This window comes from Micromys minutus (assembly GCF_963924665.1).
Source record: "Micromys minutus genome assembly, chromosome: 16".
Taxonomy (NCBI): Eukaryota; Metazoa; Chordata; class Mammalia; order Rodentia; family Muridae; genus Micromys; species Micromys minutus.
Window position 1 is genome coordinate 36,313,983 of NC_137985.1, and position 22,037 is coordinate 36,336,019.

General features: G+C 41.4%; 1 protein-coding gene across 2 annotated transcripts in view; it reads right to left on the reverse strand.

The window, feature by feature from the left end:
• The window catches only part of ARHGEF12 (Rho guanine nucleotide exchange factor 12), a 116,483-nt gene that overhangs the window by 11,620 nt on the left and 82,826 nt on the right, over positions 1-22,037 (reverse strand). For both annotated transcript variants that reach the window (XM_080930232.1, XM_080930231.1), the window contains 17 exons: positions 21,551-21,661; positions 21,260-21,358; positions 17,858-17,900; positions 17,493-17,598; positions 16,937-17,074; positions 16,355-16,387; positions 15,958-16,072; positions 15,036-15,141; positions 13,457-13,669; positions 11,828-11,960; positions 11,378-11,413; positions 10,706-10,860; positions 9,390-9,536; positions 8,404-8,489; positions 5,918-6,043; positions 4,248-4,362; positions 2,017-2,117 (listed from right to left, as the gene is read on the reverse strand). In XM_080930232.1, the coding sequence (XP_080786358.1) occupies positions 2,017-2,117; positions 4,248-4,362; positions 5,918-6,043; positions 8,404-8,489; positions 9,390-9,536; positions 10,706-10,860; positions 11,378-11,413; positions 11,828-11,960; positions 13,457-13,669; positions 15,036-15,141; positions 15,958-16,072; positions 16,355-16,387; positions 16,937-17,074; positions 17,493-17,598; positions 17,858-17,900; positions 21,260-21,358; positions 21,551-21,661 (1,863 nt within the window). The remainder of the gene's footprint in view (positions 1-2,016; positions 2,118-4,247; positions 4,363-5,917; positions 6,044-8,403; positions 8,490-9,389; positions 9,537-10,705; positions 10,861-11,377; positions 11,414-11,827; positions 11,961-13,456; positions 13,670-15,035; positions 15,142-15,957; positions 16,073-16,354; positions 16,388-16,936; positions 17,075-17,492; positions 17,599-17,857; positions 17,901-21,259; positions 21,359-21,550; positions 21,662-22,037) is intronic.

Sequence of the window (22,037 nt, forward strand, 5' to 3'; positions counted from 1 at the left end):
TCAATTGAGAAAATGCCTCCATCAGACTGTAGTCAAGTCTGTGGGACACTGTTTTAAATTACTGACTGATGTGGGAGGGCCTGGACCAGTACAGGCAGAGCCATCCCTGGGCAGGTAATTCTGAGCTGTAAAAAAAGGCAGGCTGAACAAGCCATGGGGAGCAATGCAGTAAGCTGCCTCCATGGTCTCTCTGCTTTAGTTCCTGCCACTAAGCTCCTGCATGGGCCTCCCAAAGATGGACTACAATATGGAAAGTAAGCCAAACAAACCCTTTCCTAACCAAGATGATTTTGGTAAGTGTTTTACCAGAGCAAGAGAGAAGCAAACTAAGATACTTTCCTCTTTCTCAGTGTATGGGGTTTATCAGTATATCTCGAAGACTGTTTTACGGAAGCACACAGAGATGTGTTTTCTTTAATAACCACATCATATTTACGCTTCAAACTCGGTGAATCAATTAAAAGTACACCTTACTAATGGGCACTGAGGTTACTTACAGTGTTTGACAATAACAAATGAAACAGTAATAAAACAGGTTTTTAGTCATGTGTGTTGTACCCCTATAAAAATACTTTGTAGGATAAATGTCTAATCATGCATGCTGTACACCTGTGTAGATATGTCTGTATGATAAATTTATAAAACCAACTGCTTCAAAGGGCTTGAGCATTTCCTCTCGTCATAAAAACAAAAAAGGCTCTTGTATGTAAGCATGCGACAGAGCGATCTACAATCAGCACTCACTGTGTCTATTACAGACTGCCCATCTCTCCACAATTGGTTTTGCCTGATGCTCTAGGTACATTTCTAAATAAGCTTGCATAAGTACATACCCCACGAAATACTGTAGTATGTATACTATCATGGAATACATATCATTAAATTCAGTATTTATGAGTGATTTCTTTTTTAAAGTTTTTTTTAAAGATTTTATTTATTTTATGTATGTGATTACACTGTAGCTGTCTTCAGACACACCAGAAGAGCCCATCAGATCCCATTACAGATGGTTGTGAGCCACCATGTGGTTGCTGGTTATTAAACTCAGGACCCCTGGAAGAGCAGTCAGTGCTCTAACCACTGAGCCATCGCTCCAGTCTTCCACCCCCCCCCTTTAAAGTTTTATGTATGCAGAAGTGTGCATGCATATACATGTTTATGTGTAGGAGCCTTGTGTGGACATCAGGGAAAGCTTGTGGAGAGTCAGTTCTCTCCTTCCACTGTGTGGGTGCTAGGAACCGAACCCAGGTTGTCGGCTTGGCAGCAGGTGCCTTCATCTGCTAAGCCATCTTGCAGAACCCTTTGGTTCTTTATTTAAACTTTTCCCACAGTAAAATGCATGCATTTTGAATGTATTTTTCTCATGAATTCTGACAAACAATACACTTGTATAACTCAATCTCCCACAGGACATGAAGTATTAGTATGGTCTCAGAAAGGTTCCTTGTATTTCTGCCCAGTTAGATCTCTACACTACGTCCTTGGTGGCAACTGCCTTTCTTATTTACTTTACATCACTCATCAGTTTAGTATCTTGTAAGTTCACACAAATAAAATTGTGTGTGTGGTCTTTGTGTCTGGCTTCTTTCAGTCGTTACAGTGTTAATTAGACCATTCTGCCTGTCTCTGGCAGCCTTCTAGGTTATATCCACGAGTATACCACAAATGCTTTACCTGCTCTCCTGCTCAGTTCTTGAGCTGTTTCCAGCCTAGAATGACCATGAATAAAGCTACCACAGAATTCCTGTACAGTCTGTTTGTAGGGATACGTCGTCACTTCTCTCTAGGAAGTCACTACAGATGGCAGGACAGAAGTACAGGCACAGGCCGTTTACTCTCATAGACAGCGCCAAGTTCCCTCCTGGGCTTCATCATTTTGTACTCACACAACACTTGTGAGTGGCAAACAAATGTCCTGCTCATTGGTTGTACAATGATACCCTCAGTTACTGCAGATTCCAGATATGCCCATTTAGCGTTCCCTAATGCTATCCTGTACCTTGTTTTTCTTCTTACCTGCTTGTTTTCTGCCTCCCTGACAGCCTGATTTACATAATTTAAGATCTGACGACAATGATCTGCAGCCTTCTTCACCTTTTCCTTTTCTGGAGACCATTCTAATATGGGGAAGAAACAGAAAATTGGGGAAAAAAAAGAATGTACACACACATTACTTCATTTTATTCAAACGAATGTTAAGAAGACATATACAAATACCTTCAACCTTTATATACCATGTTAAAACCTATGGCACAGGCTCTATCCAGGTAGTCTACACAGCTCAGACTTCTGGTTATCATAACTTACAACATACATTCTCATTATTTTTTTTTAAAGAGCCAAGTATGGAGTTACATGCTACTTACAAGGCTGAGGCAGGAGGATCACAAGCTTGCAGCTAGCCTTAGCTACATGCTAAGACCTGTCTCAAAATATTTGTTTTGTTTTTCAAGACAGGATTTCTCTGTGTGTCCTTGACTCTCCTGGAACTCACACTGTAGACCAAGCTGGTTTCAAATTTACATTCACCTGCCTCTGCCTCCCGGGTGCTGGGGTTAAAGGTGTGTGGCACTGCCCAGCTTGAAATATTGTTTTAAGGGACTGGTAATACAGCTAATTGACAGAGCTCTTGTGTAACATGTGCGAACTGTAAGTCAATCCCAGCACTAAAAGAATGAAAAAAGAAAGAAGAGATCACAATAGAGAGCCCTAGATGCAAGAGTAACCTTGCATTAAAGCCCCAATGTTAGGCACTCACAAGCAAGGCCTCTGTAAGCTGTACAGACAGGGCCCTCTCACCCCTGGAGCTGCAGTGTGTGACCTAGATGACCATGGCCACTGGGTCACTTTTGTGGTCTTTTTGTGTGGTAACTTTGAAGAATTCCAGAATAAGTTTGCAATTGAGACCACACTTAAAGGAGGGACAAATTCAACACTAGCAGTGCTAAAAGATGAAGCTCACCAAAATCACGGACACTGTCATCGCTGCTCTGAAGAGATCCACCAGACTACAGTGAAAAATGTAATCTTCAAACAGTGGGACAGCTCCACTGGGCAGGCACATTAAGAGTAAAACGTAAAGCCACATTTATGCCAGGGACCATTGTGGTCCCCAATATGCATTCCTAGTCTCAAGTGTAAGAAATCAGGAGTTTGGGGCATAAAACTCAGAATCATTTGTTTCAAGATGAAAAGGTTGGAATCGTAACGCATTTATTCAGCTTCCTATAAGTACTTTCATAGACACAAAATGTCTCTCTGACCTAGTATAAAGTCTTTTCAAATCAATGAGAGACGCCAAAGCAAAGATGGGTGAATTTCTCCTGTGGGCTCAGGTGACAATTACCCTACTCTTTGTAGGCCAAACGACCTCCAAATGACCTGTGCTCCAAATGGCCTCTGCTCCAAATGACCTCTGCTCCAAACATTCAGTTCTGCTAAGTGCAAAAGCTCTCAGAGAAAGTAGACAGACAGACGGCCTCCACGTGCTGTCTCCAATAGAAGCTTGATAAAAACAGATGCAGGTGTGGGGTGCATGGCCACAATCCCACCACCTTGGATAGCAGCTCTCAATCTCCCTAAAGCTATGACCCTTTAATACAGTTCCTCATGTTGTGATGACCCCAGCCATAAAATTATTTTTATTGCTAACTCATAACTCCAATTTTGTTACTGTGAACCATAATGTAAGTACTTTTAAAGATAGAGGTTTACCAAAGGGGTCTTGACACACAGGTTGAGAACCACTGACTTGGTGGTAAGAACAAGAGGATCAGGGGTTCAAGACCATTCTCAGCTATATATGGAGTTCATGATGAACTGGGCTCTGTGATATGTTGTCTTTAAAAAATAATTCTGAAATAAAAACCAGGCAGGGACCTTAATGAAGCCCTCGCAACACAGTATGCCAAACTAAACAGGCTGAAGACACCACGACATCTGCCATACAACTGGGAGAAACAAATTCTTTGCATCAGAATGCTATGAAAAAATATTTATTTAGCAGAATCTATTCTTGTTCTTAACTTTTAAAGAAAGTGTGTGTGTGCGTTATTGATATAAGAGTCTATGCATGTGGGTGCTCACAGAACCCAAAAAAGGGTGTCAGATCTCATGAAGTTGAGAATTACAGTGGTTCTGAGCCACTGGGGCGGCTGCTGGGATCCCAACCCTGGTCCTTGCAAGAGCACTTAACCATTAACCCATTTCTCCAGTTCCCTGCTTTTGTCTCAGCCAACGTGCTGTACCTGTGTATTTGGCAATATTATCCAAAAGAAGCGGGTACTTAGTGAGCCTCTGCATCTGGGTGGGAATGATGTCCTTCAGCTGAAGACGACGACACAGGGGGTTACTCTCAGCATCCTAAAATTAAAATAGAACAAGTCAACTAACAAAACGTATTAGAACAAATAATTACAAAACAAGTACCATGTATTTACTAGAAATACCACTGTATCAGAAGCCTAGTTATTAGACAAAGATGCTTCTAAAAAGAGAAAAATCATTGCACATCCTGCTCCTGTTTGAGGACAGCCACAGTTAGACAAAGAAACCCTGTGTCAAAAAAAAAAATGTTTAAAAAAAGGTACATTTACTAACTTATTATCCATCATTCTAAGTAGATACAATGGATCACTACTCTGGATACGCTAGCTTATGCATCAGAAGTCCACAAACCTTTAAATAATGTAACAATACAAACTTCAGACTCTGTGGGCCAGTCTTCCAAACCACTGAATCTGCTGTTTTAACAAAGAGCAGTGATAGATGAATGAACATGACTTTATGTAATAAAATAAAAACCTTTAAGGTGTCCTTATGTAATTAGAAAATAAATCTTTAGGGTGTTCTCCAAGGTTCCCCATTCTCCAGTACATAAATGGGAATATACGATTCCATCCCCTGAATGTGGGCAGAATCTACTCTATAGCAAGTTTACTATCACTTGATTGTGATTTAATCATCAGAGGTGACTGGGACCCCAATTCTAGTCTTTGCGAGAGCAGCAAGTGCTATTAACCACCAAGCTGTCTCTCAGCCCCTAACTTTAAAAGCAATCTGTACCAGAGAAAAGCATTCCTACTGGCTTGGAGAAAAAGCAAAAATCCACCTCTGTCGACTGCTCAAAGGCCACAGGATAGGAGATGGGTATCCCGAGGAGCTAGGACTAGTTCCTGGTCAACAACAAGCCAGAAAGCAGAACCTCATTTTGTGTTTACAAAAAATAAAAATTAAATAAAATTAATTAATTTAAAGAAACAGCCATTGGCTTAAACAAGCTTCAGGTGAGGACTGCAACTATAGAGAACATTTGTTAAAATCCAAGGGAAAAGCCTGGGCAACTTGATAAGACCTTACCACAAAATGCTATTAAAAGAGCCAGGCCCATAGCTCAGTGGAGAATGCCTGCTGAGACCACAGAACAAGTGAATATGGCTTTTTCCTAATTAAAACTGTTATAGAAACATGAATATCTATGTCAAATATTTCAATTTTCATGTGTATTTTTTATTATTTGTCATTCCAAAAACATCTTTATTCCTTCCAGTAGTTTAAGATGCAATATAAAGCTCTTTTAAAATGCTGACATATTGGGTGGGGCTGAAGAGATGGCTCAGTGGTTAGGAGCATTGGCTGCTCTTCCAGAGGAGCCAGGTTCAATTTCCAGCACCCATGTGGTAACAGCTGACAAATATCTGTAACTCCAGTCCCAGAAAATCCAATGGCCTGTCAGGACCATGCACATACTTGGTACACAGACATATATATTCAGGCAAAACACCCATATTCATAAAATAAAAACAAAAATGAAGGGGGGAAATTAATGTTAACACAGATGAATATTCTAAGTCAGAATTCCTCAAGTTTATTCTATAATACAAAACTTGTTGGGGGTCATATAACTTGCTCGACTCACTTGCACAAAAGTCTGGAATCGAGAATCTTTTTTCTGGCGAGACTTGATCATTTCCAGGGCAAAAGGCTGGTTACTGCAGAATGTGGCGGCAGCGTGTTTCAGCTTCTCCTCCCCTGGTCCACTGAACTGTACCAAGAATGCAGAAAAAAAAGAAACACTGAGCATCCGTGAGGCCAAATAAGATGAAGGCAACCACAGTCCTTTCAACATCCCAGGGAGCATTCTTGTAAGAGACGGGACTTTGTATGTAGAGGCAGAAACAATGATGCAACATTAAGGACTCGCCCTGACACCATAGGTCATATGCCAACGTTGTTTTCCCAGTAGCCTATAATGTATCATTACCTTTCAGCCTATACTGCTTCCAAATCAGAAAGGCTGGCACTGCAGAGTATGAGACACAATGCCTGGAGACTGTGATTACTATCCCATTTTTATAGACTCTGACTCCATTGCAAGAACACTCCTACTGCTCTACAAGGAAATCCATGAGTTAGGAGCTTTCTCTCCTACTCGTTATGAAATGTACTATGATCACAAGCCGAGTGGAAACAGAAGGAAAATTCCCCACTGTGTCACCTGTGCAGAGACTAAAGGGGGCCTGGGCATAGAGCTTGTAAACCTCTTTTGCAAATACATAGTACACACACATGTATATTCTGCCCCTCACTAGTGTCTTGCTCTTGTAGACGTGTTTGTAATAGTTAATCTGTAGGCTTACTCACACTCTAACTTGAAGGCTCTTAATGAAATGCTTAACAGCTGCTTTACTCAGGAGGTGGTCTTAAAGTCAAAAAACCTTTGTGTTATATACTATAACCTCTATTTTGTCTATGTTTGCTTTAGAGTGATTCTCAACCTTCCTAATGCTACGAACCTTTAATACAGTTCCTAGTGTTGTGGTAAACCCCCAACCATGAAGTTATCTTTGTTACTATTTCATAACTGTAATCTTGCTGCTGTTATGAGTCATAATGTAAGTATCTGTGTTCTCTGATGGTCTTAGGTGACCTCTGTAAAAGGGTCAGTCCATCCCCAAAAGTGGTTATGACCCACAGGCTAAGAACCACTGCACTAGGCTATCCAGGCTGGCCTCACATTCCCAGCCATCCTGCCTGTGTTCTGAGTGTGGATGCTGCACACAGAACTTGGAAACTAGCTTTCTACCATTTACACTTGCAAACAAGTGCTTCGTACTTAGCCAAGAGGGCTTTCCATACAAATAGTCCACATTTCTAAAAGTCTATCTTATAGGAAGACATTCTGTAAAATGTTCTTTTATAGCATATCTTTAGATGATTTATTTTCTTCAAGTAGGTTACATAAAATATTATTCTAACTGGCTGCGCAAAGTTTGTACTGTTATTCTCTTATGGACAGGATGATCAGGCTAAGAATGTGGTTCAGTGTTTGAACACTTGTGTCAGACCCACAAGGCCCTGGGTTCAATCACTAGCACTGAAAAATAAATGCTGAAAGATGAGACTGGCAAAGTTAATGGCAGATTATCTATCTAGCAGGAACTAGGAACACAAAAAACAGCTGGGTTTATTAAGAAAATGCTGGGATCCCAGCAGTTCCATGGTCACCTAAGGGACCAAGACTGAGAAAAAATTCTCTAAACATTCTCTCTCCTCTCTCTTACCTGCCCCTACCTCTCAATTCAGCACTTGGGAGCAGAGGCAGGCAAGTGCTAGATCAACTGAAGCTACAAAGTACCAGGCCAGACAGGTCAAACTATGGAGACCCTGTCTAAAACAAAACAATCAAACTCACAGTTTTCTCACCATACATTGTATGACAGTGGAATGCGTCTTAAATGCCACTGTTTCTAGAACTAGATACACTGAAGAGATGGCTGAGTGATTAAGAGCACTTGTTGCTCTTGTAGAAGACTTAGGTTCATTTCTAACAATCTATAGCTACAGTTCTAGGGACTCTAAGCTGGATCTAATGCCTTCTTATCAACTCTGTGGGCATGAGCATAACATATGGTGCACACACATAACATACAGGCAAAACAATCATATATACATAAAAAAAATAAATCTGTACGAACATACAGAAAGACAGGGAGTTGACAGTTACTGCAGCCTCTGAATTCTTTCCTTATATTGGAAATAAGTTTAAGTCATTTTCACTACTGACACGAAGTATAACTGCCTAATATTATACAGTACATGTTTAAGATCTGAACAACAGAAGATGGTAAAAATTCTGTGTCACTTAAACTGACAGGATGCATTACTCTTTCTCCTTTAAGACATGAGGAACCGGTGTACCTGCATCTCAATGAGATGGAGCACTTAGTCTGACTGCATACAGATTAGAACAAACCAACCAATAAAATAATATTCAGGACCCTTTTCAACTTTGCATATTAACTCTGCAAGAAGGATGTGTTTAGTTTGAACACACTTTTACTTACCCCAGAATCTGATCAAATGTCTATAAAAATATTTAAAGGGCATTCTCAATATCCTTACCCAGAGGAGCAGATCTTCCCCAATATGATCAATAACTGAGGTCTCATTCCTTTTTCGGACAGCTTTCATTTGCTCATTCAACCCAACTATGGGAGGAAAAGGAAAAAAAGATTAAGTCCAGACTTGGTTTAACTTGAACTACTGGAGTATGAAGCAGTTAACTTTAGTTTTTTTAAGTTTTCAGAGCAGCAGAGCTGCTCCCAACCTCCATTAATGTATTCTGCACACAGCCCTACACAGCTCTTCCTGGACACAGGTCCTACCAGTTTAAGCTCTCTTCTTAGGAACTAGCACACTGCCTATAGTGTGCCTACACTAATAGGGCTTCACACTCAGGATTCCTTCTATAGCCCAGCTCAGAAGGATTTCTGGACATAAACACACACTGCATGCCAATGAAATCTGAAATTGCCACAAAAGGAATTGCTTGGTTGACAAACTGATAATTCCTTTGACCAAGAAAGACTGAAGATTAAAGTCACAGAGAAAATAGTGGCTTACAGAGAGAAGAACATAAAGTCCAGGTTAAGTTAACTGGAGCAAGACACATGAAATGTGGTCCTAAGCACAAAACAGTAAGACTTGCTGAAAAATCATCTAACCACTTAATTTTACTATTTATAAAATATTTTACATGCAATATATATTTTTAAACTACATACATACATACATACATACTGTAACTGATAAGATATGATCAAGGATAATTTGCATTATTCGTGTTTTTCATTTTAAGTACTAACTTTAGGTCTGAAAAGTCCATATGTATAGAAAAGTCCACTTGTATACAAAATGTTAAGACTTGTATAAAATTATAGGAAAAATATCTAGTCAAAGATCCAATCATTTTTCTTTGCTAGGTCCTTAACAAACTTTGTCAGACTCTCAACTATTTGTCATGTGTCTGTCACAGAGGTGCTTTTACACAGTCAGCCTTTTCTCTACCAGAAATGGAGACACAACGACCACAAGCCAACTTCTCTTACCATGAAGCTGAAGGATATCTTCCAAGTTTGAAAAAATCTTGCGTAGTTCTGAAGGTGACAGAATCCCTTCCCGGGACACTCGCTGGTAGAATACTTGGTCAAGAACCTTCAGTGTTCGGACATGTGCTCTCTCAGTGTAGAACAACTCTAGGTAGAGGAGGGGAAGAAGGGACAGAATGTTGCTTTATTTATAGACTCATTCCATGGGACCAAATACAGTCTTCCATTGTTATTAGATAGCAAATGCATTATGTGAAAAATTTAATGCTTAGAAAAGATGGTATGTCTCTCAGAATCAAACTGATTCATTAAATTTTCCTACACTGCAAGATAATGAAAAGTATCATTCAAAAGTATTTTATATTAGAAAGTTAATTAACAGATACTCCCAAACTCATTTACAATATAAACTTATAACACCAGAATACAGTAAAATCTAACAACAGATAGCCTTAAGCACTCTTCCAAAGTAATAGTAGATTTAATTTTCTGTATTTGCCCATGAAACCTCATTTCTGGAGTAATTCTGTAGCTTTACTAAATCTCATAGTCATCAAAAATAAGGTATTTATTGAAATCAAGTCATAGTGATAGCAGAGGGTACAGCACACATGTCACATACTTGTTACGTACATGTTAGGGTAACTGTGATGTCAACTTGCCACAACTTAGAATCACCTGGGGAAAGAGTCTCAATTGAGTAAATGCCTATAACAGGTTGGTCTGTGGGCACATGTGGGGTGGGGTTGTCCTGTTAACAGACCTACTGTAGGACCCAGCACATCACAGGCAGCACTGTTCCCTAGGCAGGGTTTTAGGACTGTATAGGGCAGAAGAATGAGAACTAGAGGAAGGTCATCGGAGCCTCACTCTCTCTGTTCCACTGTAGGTGTGATAGGACTGACTGCACCGAGCTCCTGCTTTGACCCCTCAGTAATGGCTGTGACCTGTTCGTGGGTGATCTATATTCTACCTGCACTCTCATTACACATCACCTGTTGCTCAGCGAGTCTCCTTAAGTTTAGCTCACTCTTGATAATCTATGTCCACAGCATAGCCTTAAAGTGTCCCACTGACTTCAAATTCTACACCTATAATGCTATGTATGCATCCTCGGTATCCTGAAAGCAACCATACCATTGCTAGTACTGTTCCTGTTCAAAGGCTCAAAAAGAACCTATCTCATTTAATTTTGTCTTTGTTTTAAAACAAAAGACAAACAGAAAAAAAAAAAAAGAAAATTCCAAGGCTGAGAAATTTGCTTCATTTTGGCAAATCTCAATCTATACGGCTAACAACAGATTGATTGAACTTACCATTAATCACTTCCTGTCTTTTGATCTCAGAAGGTTTCAGTCCCAGTAACACTTCTCTGCTAACAAGCTGCTGCCAGTTGGGTGGATCTGTTTCCAGGTCATTTTCAAACTGTTCATCCTCACTTTGACTTTCTCCAAAGGCAATGCTGTCAAACCTAATAAATCAACAAACAAATAGGAAATTCTGCTGAGGGCTTCAGGTGGACAATGGAGACACACAAATCTTTTGTGTATGTTCATGTGTGTATGAATGCACATATGTAAGTTTGCACATGCATGTGGAGGCTAGAGGTTGGCTTCTGGTGTCTGCCTTGACTGTCCTTCATTTTTGACAGTCTTGCCATGTCTGGCTTCTTTCATGGGTATTCACCATCTGAATGGAGGTCCTCACACTTTGAGCTATCACCCCAACTTCATGAGCATACATTTACTGTAAACCAGGTAGACTTCTGCATCTGATCCAGCAGTGAGCCTAAGACACTGTCCTCTCCTAGGAAACGGCTTCTTCTTCCTGTCCGTACGCTTGCTTGTGGCCCTTGGATGGTCTGGCTTTACTGAGAGCCGTTCTTTACACTCAGAGACTATGAACAGGACAATCGTAAGGTCCCTTACAATTAGGACTTTATAGGGGAGAGGCTCTATTTAAATGAAAGCTACTTAAGACTTACTTACTTTCGAAAGGGTTTGGGGGTTCCATGTTCTGCCACCCTAAAACAATAGAGAATAAAGAATCACAGGAAAGCAAAACAGAGACCCAGAAAAACAGAAACAGCCAGACAGTGGTAATGCATGCCTTTAATCCCAGCACTCAGGAGGCAGAAGCAGGTAGATTTCGAGTGGCATTTTAAGGCCAGTCTGGTCTACAGAACAAGTTCCAGGATAGCCAGGGCTACACAAAGAAACCCTGTCTCAAACAAAGCAAAACAAAACAAAACAAAACAAAACAAAAAAAAGATAGAAATACCCAAGATACAAGTTATTTAACATAACAAGAAAAATTCAGTAGGATTTAATATTTACTACCAACCAGACTTGGATCAAAGCATTATAAAAGAAAGAGCTGCCATATATTAAAAGTGATAGGTCAAAGAACTTAAACATGCACAAAGTTCTATGAATTACCTTTCCACTTCACATTCTTCCTCCTGCACTTGATCTAACAGAGGAGGGGGGAAGTCAAAAACAGCATTGGGGACTCGAGGTGTGCTGTCCAGGCAGTCTCCAGCTGCCGATGCTTCTCCAGCTGGCTTTGCTCCTAAGATGACAAAAGTCGGTCACTAACTGTTTAAAATAAAACAGCAACAGCAACAACCAAAAACAAAACAAAACAAAAACAAAACAAAATAACCAATTCACAGAACTTTAGCCTAAATCATAGCCACATTCTATTTAAACAGGCTAGTTAGAGTAGAAAATGTAGTATATAAACCTCTCAGTGCACCAAAATACAAATGGGGAAAACTCTTCTCTCTTTGAGAATTAAGGCTGGACTTAAATTTCCAGAGACCTGCCAGCTTCCACGTCCTGAGAAATGAGATTAAAAGCATACACCTCCCACGCCTGACAAAAAAATCATTTTAAAGTGTTTTCTTAAAAACGAACCGAAGAGATGCTGAAAAGCTGAGATGGCATAGTAGGTTAAGGGTTTGCCCAAGCCTGATGACCTGAGTCTGACCCTTGAGTGAAGCAGAACCCCAACTTCTACAAGTTCTCTGACTTCCACACACGCCCTCTACCTCTGAACTGGACACTTGTTTCCTGTTTTGTTTTTTTAAAAGAATTATTTATTCTTTTATGTTATGAGTTCACTGTAGCTGTCCTCAGACACACGCATTCAAGACATGCAGGGAAAGTCAGAGGACAACTTGCAGAAGCTGCTCCTCAGTCAGCCGTGTGGGAGTCCAGGGATCCAGTTCAGGTGGTCAGGGTTGATGGCCAGCACCTGACCTGCTGAGCCAGCTTACCAGGCCTCATTTTGCTATTGACATAGGGTCTCAATATGGAACCCAAAGAGGCCTGCAACTTGTGACCCATGTCCCAATTTCTGGGAAGAGACACATGTGTCACAGCATTTAGCTTGCTCCATGTTTCAAAAATAACTTACTTTCTTAAACAATTGTTTTTCTTTATACTCCTAAATCTTTTCCTTCATTGGTAAAGTAATGTAATTTTATCGTGTCTCAATTTTTTCTGATACCTCATACTATCAACTGCTTAAAACTCATCCTTCACTTTTGTGTGTGTGTTGTGTAGGTATGAGTGAGTTTTTCTGTTACATGTGTGGAGAGACTACATATGTGCTCCACCTTGTGTTTCTGAGACAGCCTCTCAGCTGAACTGGCCGGCTGGTGAGCTCTAAGGACCTGCTATCTCCCCAGCAACACCAGGCTAAAGATGGGTCCCACTCTCAAGACCTAACTCAATCCTTCTGGACTTGACTGTAAACCATCTTCCGATGACTCTGGCTCTAACACTACATCCAGGAGCTCCAATGTGAATTTTTAATTTTGTGACTTTTCTCGTACATCTTATGAGCTTCAAATGGCTGGCATCTGTGCATAGTTAACACCTCAAAAGTTCAGGGAGTAGTTTGGAGTTTTATTTGTTTTTTTAAGAAAATAAGGAACTATCATTCGGCGTATGTCCATTGTGAACTGTAGAATACTATAATACTTAAATCAAACCAATCTGGGATTCACTTTCAATTACAACCTTCCATTTCTCCAATGTTTACTTTAAGGCATGACTCACCTGTATCATTCTCTCTCCCTCCCTCTTGGGAAAGAGCTGCCCCTGAGATGGCAGAGGAGATGGAACTTGCAGGCAGGTATCCAGTGTCTGTTCCTTCACTGACTACTCCACTCTGGCGTGACTTGGCAGGGTCCTGAGGCTCAGGACTCACAGATGAGGGTGCGGATAAGTGCTTCGGGTGGCGTAGCTTCTGTATCTCCATGGCTCTGCCAACTAAACAGAAAGCAATGGTCAGGAGCATCTGTTGCAAAGAGGCTGGGGAGGAAGGAAAGGGGTAGATGGAAATCTCCAAGAGCCTATAGTTATTACACACAGCAAGAAACAGGGAGGGAAGGAAGGAGAGAGCAGATAGAGTTAAGAGGGATGGAGCAGGAGAAGAAAGAACACAGTGGCAGTAAAAGCAGAGGGAATGCTGGGAGACAGTTTTATCTTCTACAAAAACAAGGATGCAGCCTTTATCTGTGAGTGTTATCCTACTCCACTTTCTCCTGTATATTCACAATGTCCCCACCGTACAAAGACTGTCCTGCTCCTTACTCTTGCTCACATCAGGTTCTTTCAGGCCATCCCCTCTGCTACCTTATACATCCTCACATGGCTCTGTACAGCCCAAATCTAAATGCATCTTCTTCTCCTTGTCTAGGGATTCTCTCTGCCTGTCACAGCTACTGGCACTTGCAAGAGGACTGACTCCTCATGTCTGGGAGACACAGCATCACTGCTTTCCAACCCGACTGTCTCTCCAGCATGCCAGGATCTCAGGTGAGAAGCAGAGCACAGGCTGGCTACCTCCCCCACAGTACCATATCTATCTCTGCTGCCACTCTATCTGGCGGTCTGACCCCCCACTCCCACACCCCGCCCACCCCTCTCCTCCCAAGCCCTCTCTGTGGATGGATGTGGCAGGATCAGAAAGAACACAGTGGACACAGAAAACCACAGGAGTGCAGAGAAAGTAAACAACAGTAAGTACAAAGGAATTAAACAAGTCATGGTAGAGTGATCCGTGTTTGTGTTTGTGTGTGTGTGTGTGTGTGTGTGTGTGCGCACGCGCGTGCATGTACACACAGGTCTGAATGAGACAACTCTGGGTACCATTTTCATTCCCCAAAGTCCATTTTCTTTCTTAAGACAAAGCCCTGCTCACCTGGAACTCAGTAAGTGGGTCTCTGGCTTACCAGTTTCAAGCTGCCCCACCAGGCATTTTTCCCTCTCAACATGGATTCTACAGATTGAATGTCTCTTCTAAGAGCTTTACCAACTAAGCTAACTCCCTGGCCCAAAGCTTTTTTTTTTTTTTCTTAAGTTGAGCAATGATAAATTGAATAGGCATGCATAAACAAAAAATGAGATAAGAAGCTATGGCAGGCAGGCGATAGTACATGTCACTGATGAAGATGTTCTCAACAATTAATATGGCAACATGGGTGAGCTCTGTTCAGAAACAGCACTGGGAGAAACAAGGCACAGTACAGCATCGGCAACATCAGCTGCAGAGCTGCTCCCTCCAGTGCCACAGCCCTGACCAAACAAACTTCTGAGGAAAGGCAGCAGGGCAGCACCTCAAGCTTCAACATACTTGCACTGTTGTCATGGCGACTTGGTCTTCTTGGGGGTCCCAAAATGCTGGGGAATCCTCTTCGCTTCCCCTTTTCTTCACCCTCTCTGTCTTTCTTCATGCTTTGCTATATTCAAGGTGCAATTACAGTAAGGTAAGAGACATCGAACCGTAGGTCCTGTTGCTTTCAAATACAGCAATGGGATTCTATTGGCCAGGGGAAAGGAACAGGTGGACTATACATTAAAGAACCACGGCACCCATGGAGCCAAGTTGTGTGTGAACCTCAAACGCAACCCAACTCATTTTTTATTTTTGCATTTTTTGGTGTGAGACAGCACCTGATGTAGTCCTGGCTGGCCTTAAGCCCACTATATAGACTAGGGTGACCTTGAGCTCTGGATTTTTCTGCTTGTAACTCCCAATTGCTGTAAGTACAGGCCTGTACTACCACGCTCAGGTTTCAACAGAAACAATATGCTTAAGAAATAAAAAGCCAGAAGCTTGTGGACAAACATTTACATATTTGTCAAGAGACTGATTTACAGCATTCATCCATCCATTCAACACGTTCATGCTATGTGAAGGCATTGTGCTAAAAGCACCATGCTGAAAACTAGGGACATGCAGGTCTTCACACACCTTTACACTCAAACAAACATCAAATAAAACCAAATAATTACTGAGACAGGCACCCTGAAGTAAAAGTCTAAGGCACTGATTTGCAGATGGCAGACATGTAAACTTCATACTGCCTAATAATAACCTTTTCTATGCTTGGATTTCTTGATAGCTGTTTAGTCTCCTGGTAAGAGAGACCAAGTTAGACCTATCGTGATACTTGGTGCTAATGTGCTGGCTTACTAAGCACTGGGAAGGAAAACACAGTCTGAAAATGTGCAGAATGGCAAGGCAAGCCCCTCTATTATCACTCCAGTCGCACCTTGATCTTTGGAAGGAAGCTGATCCGACCCCGCTTGTGCTCCAGGTTTCGAGGTTCTTTCACTTTTACTCCCAAATGCTTCATATACATGAGAATTACGTACTGCATTGTGGAACTGGAGAATAAATGATTAAATAAAGTAAGAGTTCTGATTTGGGAAGGATGGTCAGAATAAGGAGATCAAATGAGTTCTAGCGGTCCGATGATGGAAATTAATCAAGAGACACTAAAAAAAAAACTGTACATAAACCGTTCTATCCACATGACACTAGGATTACAAGTCAGATAAAAACAGGCCACCAGAGGGAGCCAACAGTCTACACATGAAGTTAAATGAAACTCGTTTTAGAGCAGATAGAAAATACAGCTCCAGCTGGGATAGGGAACATTATATTACCTCCTTTCCTCTTCTACAGCCTGAGCAGTCATCCTAAAAATAAAAATATTTAAGATGAAATACATACATTTGGAGATGGTCTATCTATAAGTTACTGGTACATTTGGAATGGTATCTGTAAGTCACGGGGTTCAAGGCCCTGGGTTTAATCCAAGGTACCATCAAAAAAAGAATCAAAGAAGAAACACACACATTTAATCAGAGATTTGCTATTTAAGCTCAGACACCTGAAACAACAGGGGAAAAAACTAAGTGTTTTGGGCTCCATCTACATCCAGAATAAAATACTCAAAGAACTCTACTCCACAAAGGGTCCCCACCACTTCACAACTGTGCATTAGGTGAATGTGCTCTTAAGTATTTCCCAAGGCCTGTAAACCAAGCAGTGAAAGTGTTCACCTAACGCTTATCACCGATTACAAGTTTTGGAGTTACTCATTAACCAATACTCAGGAAGGGGAAGGCAAGAACTTTAAACTAACAGGAAAATACTCTGTTTCCAAGCGCCATGATAATAATTCTGCAGGTACAATCTGAATGCTCCACACAAAGCAAGCATTTCTGCATGTGGCTCTGACTTACAATACTTCTTCAATTTTGGTAACAATCTGTTCTGCACATGCTCGCTCCTTCTCCAGAGTTCCCCGGTCCTTGTCTCTCTCCGCATCAAGTTTAGTCAACTCACTCTCAGCCAAGGTCAGTCCCATGCTGCGTTTCTGTCTAAAAGAGTTAGGGAAAAAAATCTCTCAGCAGAGAGCAAACTATCTCCCTCTAGCTGTCTAGACAGCCCAACATACAATTGACGAGGGACAGGCAGGATGTCCTGTTTCCTACTTTGACCCAACAAGCTGGGGGTCTGGTGGTGGTCAATGCATGTGACACATTTCTGGAAGGAGCACACTCAGCGTGGATGACGCCCTGAGCCGCCTCCATGCTGAAAGGGCATGAATGCAGACTATGCACTCATCCACCCTCTGGCTTCAGATGCCCATTATGTTTAATTGTTATGTTTATTGCTAAGTCCATATGGTTTACATAGTGAGGAGTGAAGTACTTCATATGTAGCTTTTTTCTATTTTAAAAAATAAGACAAATAACTCACAATGAGCATACCAAGTTTTCTCTAACACCAACTTACCGAAAATCCTCCAAGTGCCTCTGAACTTCAGGGTGGACTCTCTCCTGCATTGTTTGAATGTAGTGGCGATGCAGATCCTCAGGAATAAGCTCAGGTCTTCTCTTTTCTGCATAAAGAAACAGGATTAAATTATCTAAAGATATGGTCTATGCAGCCTGACACTCAAAAGCCAGTGACATGGCACAGTACACCCTGAACTTATTGCAGCAGAGTCCAGCTCTTATCCTTTCAGTGTATGAGACTCTCAGCTGTGACTCACAGGATTAAAGTAGCCTGACCAAACTAACACAAAACAGCGCAACTGAAGCAAGCCACATTTTGGATGGAGACATTAATCTTCGGAGAAGTGGGTGCTTCAAACTTACCTAGGTCCACAGAGATTTCCTCAGGAACGAAAACTTTCAGGTGCTGAAACAATGCAGAAAAAGTTAAAACTGCACCACAGACTTCTGTGATAGACTGAAGAGTATGTGTAAGTTTTTCTAAAGGTGCTTCATAATCCTGCCTTTCTTGCTCATCCAAGTGTCACAGCCCTGCATTGGTCTATTGCTTAGACATGGAAAGAAACTTTTCCCAAAGTTCTGCTATGGAAAAATTACTAGTTATTTACTGGGCAGCAGAATAAATAAGACTCCACATAAGTATCTGACATTAGCTTGCTAGAAACTCTGGTCAAAAAAAATCAGTTATGCATTACTTGAAATAATACAAGTAAACCTAAACTGTGTGTATATTCCTCATGAAAACCTGACTCACGTAGGCATGACACTCCCATCTGAATGTGAGATGCTTATCCTTAAGACCATGTCATCTCAGTAATTCTCTTAGGTGAATTTTTAAAACTCTCAATGGTATACTCCCAGTGAAAAAGTATTGGATGTCATCTTGAGTTTGGGGGTCTTAAAATCTAATCATCTGTAGTTCCTACAGGAGAATGAAGGCATAAACTTCTTTCTACCTGGGATTTCTCCCCATAAGCATGTAGACTTTGGTCCTTATCAGACTATAATGTTCTTTACCCAATAACTTAACAGAAAATATTATTATTTTGTATTCAGAGGAAATAACTTGGTTCTTATCCGCTTTTATAATATACACCTATTAAAGTCATATACTTCCTAAATTTAAATAATTTTTATAAAGAGCTAAAGTTCTAAATTAGAAAATAAGTCAGTGTTAAAATATTATGAAACCCTTACATAATTTGTTTTGGTGTGTGTATGTGATGTGTGCACGTGTGTTGACGTGTACATGTGCCCATGCATGCATCTGTGAAGGCCAATGTTGGCTTCTTCTATCACTCGCTGCCTCATTCTTCTGAGATAAGGTTTCTCACTGAACCTGGTATTCAATGATTCTATGACCTGGCTGGCGGGAGAGTCCCTGGGACCCTTGTCTCCTTGTTTTTCCTCCCAGTGCTGGGATTACAAGTGTGCACGCTTGGCTTCTTATGTGGGTGCAAACATCTAATTCAAGTACTTATGCTTGCACAACAAGCACTTTACCGCTGAGCAAGTTGTCTCTGGCTCCTAAGAAGAATGAAATGGTAAGACATGTTCATACATGTTTGTAATCCCAACACTTGGGAACCAGAGATGGGAGAATCTTAAGCCCAAGGGCTGATTGGGCTAAAAAGACTCTGTGTCAAGGAAATGAAAAAAGGAAAGACATGAGAAACAGAAAAAAGAAACATTCTTTTAGCACAAGTGCATAAAAGCACATGTGGGGTAGCAGTGCAGTTCAATAGTCGAGCCATGCTTTACGTGCCAAGACAGGGGTGTGATTCCAGCACCACAAAGAAATCAAATAAAAACTAACTCATTTATGTATGGATATGGGTAAAATACTTTTGACTTGTCACATGAAAGAAGAACCAACTCGTTAACATGGATCCTTCTAAAACTTTGCTGCTGACACGGGATCACGAGAAGCCAACAGGCAGGTGCCCAGTATGAAGGAAGTCGGTGATGTGTCTAGTTACTTCCTTCCTCCATAGTTTATACTCTTTCAAGGAAAACAGCGGGATCAGAGGTGGGCTGGCGAGATGGCTCAGTGGTTAAGAGCATATGCTGATCTTGCAGAGCCCCAGAGTTCAGTTAGGGCCTGACCCTGCCTTCTGTCATCCACAGTCATTGATTACACAGGTGGTACATTACCCTCACAGACAACAGACATACATGAAAATGAAAAACAAAGCCTTCAGTTGAGGAGTCTTGGAGAGATGAGATAGAGATCAGAATCTAAAGCAGTCATCTAAGAGAGCAACTGGGAACAGACAAGGGCTGTGAATGTGGCAGAGTGTTTGCCTCGCACTTATGAAGCTATGGTGTCATCCTGATACCTCTTAAAGCACCTCATAAAACTAGATCTGGTCGGTCCCACATGCCTTTAATCTCTGCAATTAGGAAGCAGAGGCAAGACAGTGAGTTTAAGGTCATTTTCAGTGACATACTGAATTCATGGCCGGGGTGAAACCCTGTTTAAAGGTAAAGAGATAAAGAATGGGGGAGGGGAGGATGACTGGGGAAGTTCCTACAGAACAGTGCTCGCTATATAAGCATGAGAACTCAGCATCCACATAAAAGCAGGGCACAGTGGTGTGTGACTGTCATCTAGCAATGGGGAGGTAGACTAGGGAGGATCCCTGGAGCACATCAACCACTGAGCTGTGAGATTCAGTGAGACCCGGTCTCAAAATACAACATGGAGGGCCAGGGAGATGACTAAGTAGGTACGGTATTTGTTATCAAGCCTAAAGCCTGAATCCAATCCCTGGGACCCACACGGTGGGAGAACTGATTTCCACTGGCTGCCCTCTGACCTTCACACTCATCTCAGCACACATGCACACGCAACCATACCAATAAAAAAACAACTACAATAAAAAAAAAAAAAAGGTGGGAAACAATAAAAAAGACACCTCTGGCCTACACATTACATGCAGACAGCTTTCTTTTTAAAGATAAACCAAACAAAAAAAAGGTGACGGGAAAAGGGCCAAGCAACAAGATCATCCAAGGAGGTATTATAGGCTATTGTTTACCCTTATTATCAATGCTTGTGATAAAATTCAACTTAAAACTAAAAGACTTGAACGAGTATGTGTGCTGTGCGTGTGTACTGTGCACACACATGCACATACAAAGCTTGTGAGTGGAGGCCGGAAGAATGCAGTATCTTCTTCCACCGGTCCCCACCTTACTGTTTGTGATGGGATCCCTCACCAAACCTCAAGCTCAACAACTGACTAGAGTTCCTGGACAGCAAACCCCCAAGGTCCCCCTGCCTTCCTGGGATTTGGCTGTTCACTGGACACTGGGGATCAAACTTGGGTCTTTGTGCCTGTATGGTAAGCACTCTACCAACTCAGTCACTTCCCTAGCACCTCAACTGGTAAAACAGAGCGCTGCTGTTCCCTGACTTCAGTGTGCAACTTTTCCCGCCACTTTTTAGTCAAATTTGTATCTGTAATGTCCAAAGGGAACACTCTGAATTCAATTATCCAAGTATTATCCTTTATATATATAAATTATGTTTTTCATTTCCCACTCTAATCGTGTATTTAGAATTTCCAAATATACATATATACTCCCTAGAATTCATACACCCAAAATTAATTAACAAATTATTTTTAAGCCACTCAGTATAATCAAGAACTGAGATATAATATGTATGTCCAAAGCATGACACACTTCACAGCATGGTTAGGGAACACAATGCACTGGATGCTCTGAAGGCAAGACCCTGGTATTAAGTCGGCAACTTACTGCAGAGCGGTCCAAGAAGAACTGATGGAACTCCAGGAAGACCCGCCGCGTCTCCTTGGAGTTTGTCTGCTTATACAGGTCTGAGTAGAGATAACAGAGCTGTCATGGGGAAAGAAATGGAAAAGACACCATGAAAACACACCAACGGTAATCATTTAGTTAATAACATTTGAAATACCTATTCTTATATGTTTAGAAAATAAGTCTGTCGACTTGTTTTTCAGATAAAAGGCTCTCCAGCATATGAATCAACATGTGGATGCTCAATCAGGTAAAGGAAAGATATATTACCAATGTTGCAGGGTCAAACTGTGAGACTACATGGTGTAAGAAGACAGCCAAGTGAGCAGGGCGAGACTTCAGCAGCTCAATGCTCTGGAAACAGCTGCACTGTCCATTGATCTAGAGGAAAAAATGACCCCACGTCAGTAACTCTTGAGAACTGAATTTAAAGAGCCTTTTAAGGCCAACTGAACACAGCCATCAGAATTTCACATTTTCTGTGATGGTCTCTGTCTGGAATGCCCCCCACAGGTTTATGGCTGAGGGCTTAGCTCCCACCTGAAGGTGCAATTGAGAAGTGGCGGGAACTTGGAGGTGGCCTTGGTGGAGGACAATGATTCTGTAGAGTGCTTATGAAGGGTCTGTCTCATTGCTGGCCCCTTCATGTTTCTGTCTGTCTGTCTTTCTTTTGGGGGGAGGAGCTCTTGTTTTGTTTTGTTGTGTGTTTGTTTCTGTTTCCTGACTTGTTTTTGTTCGTTTGATTGGTTGGTTGGTT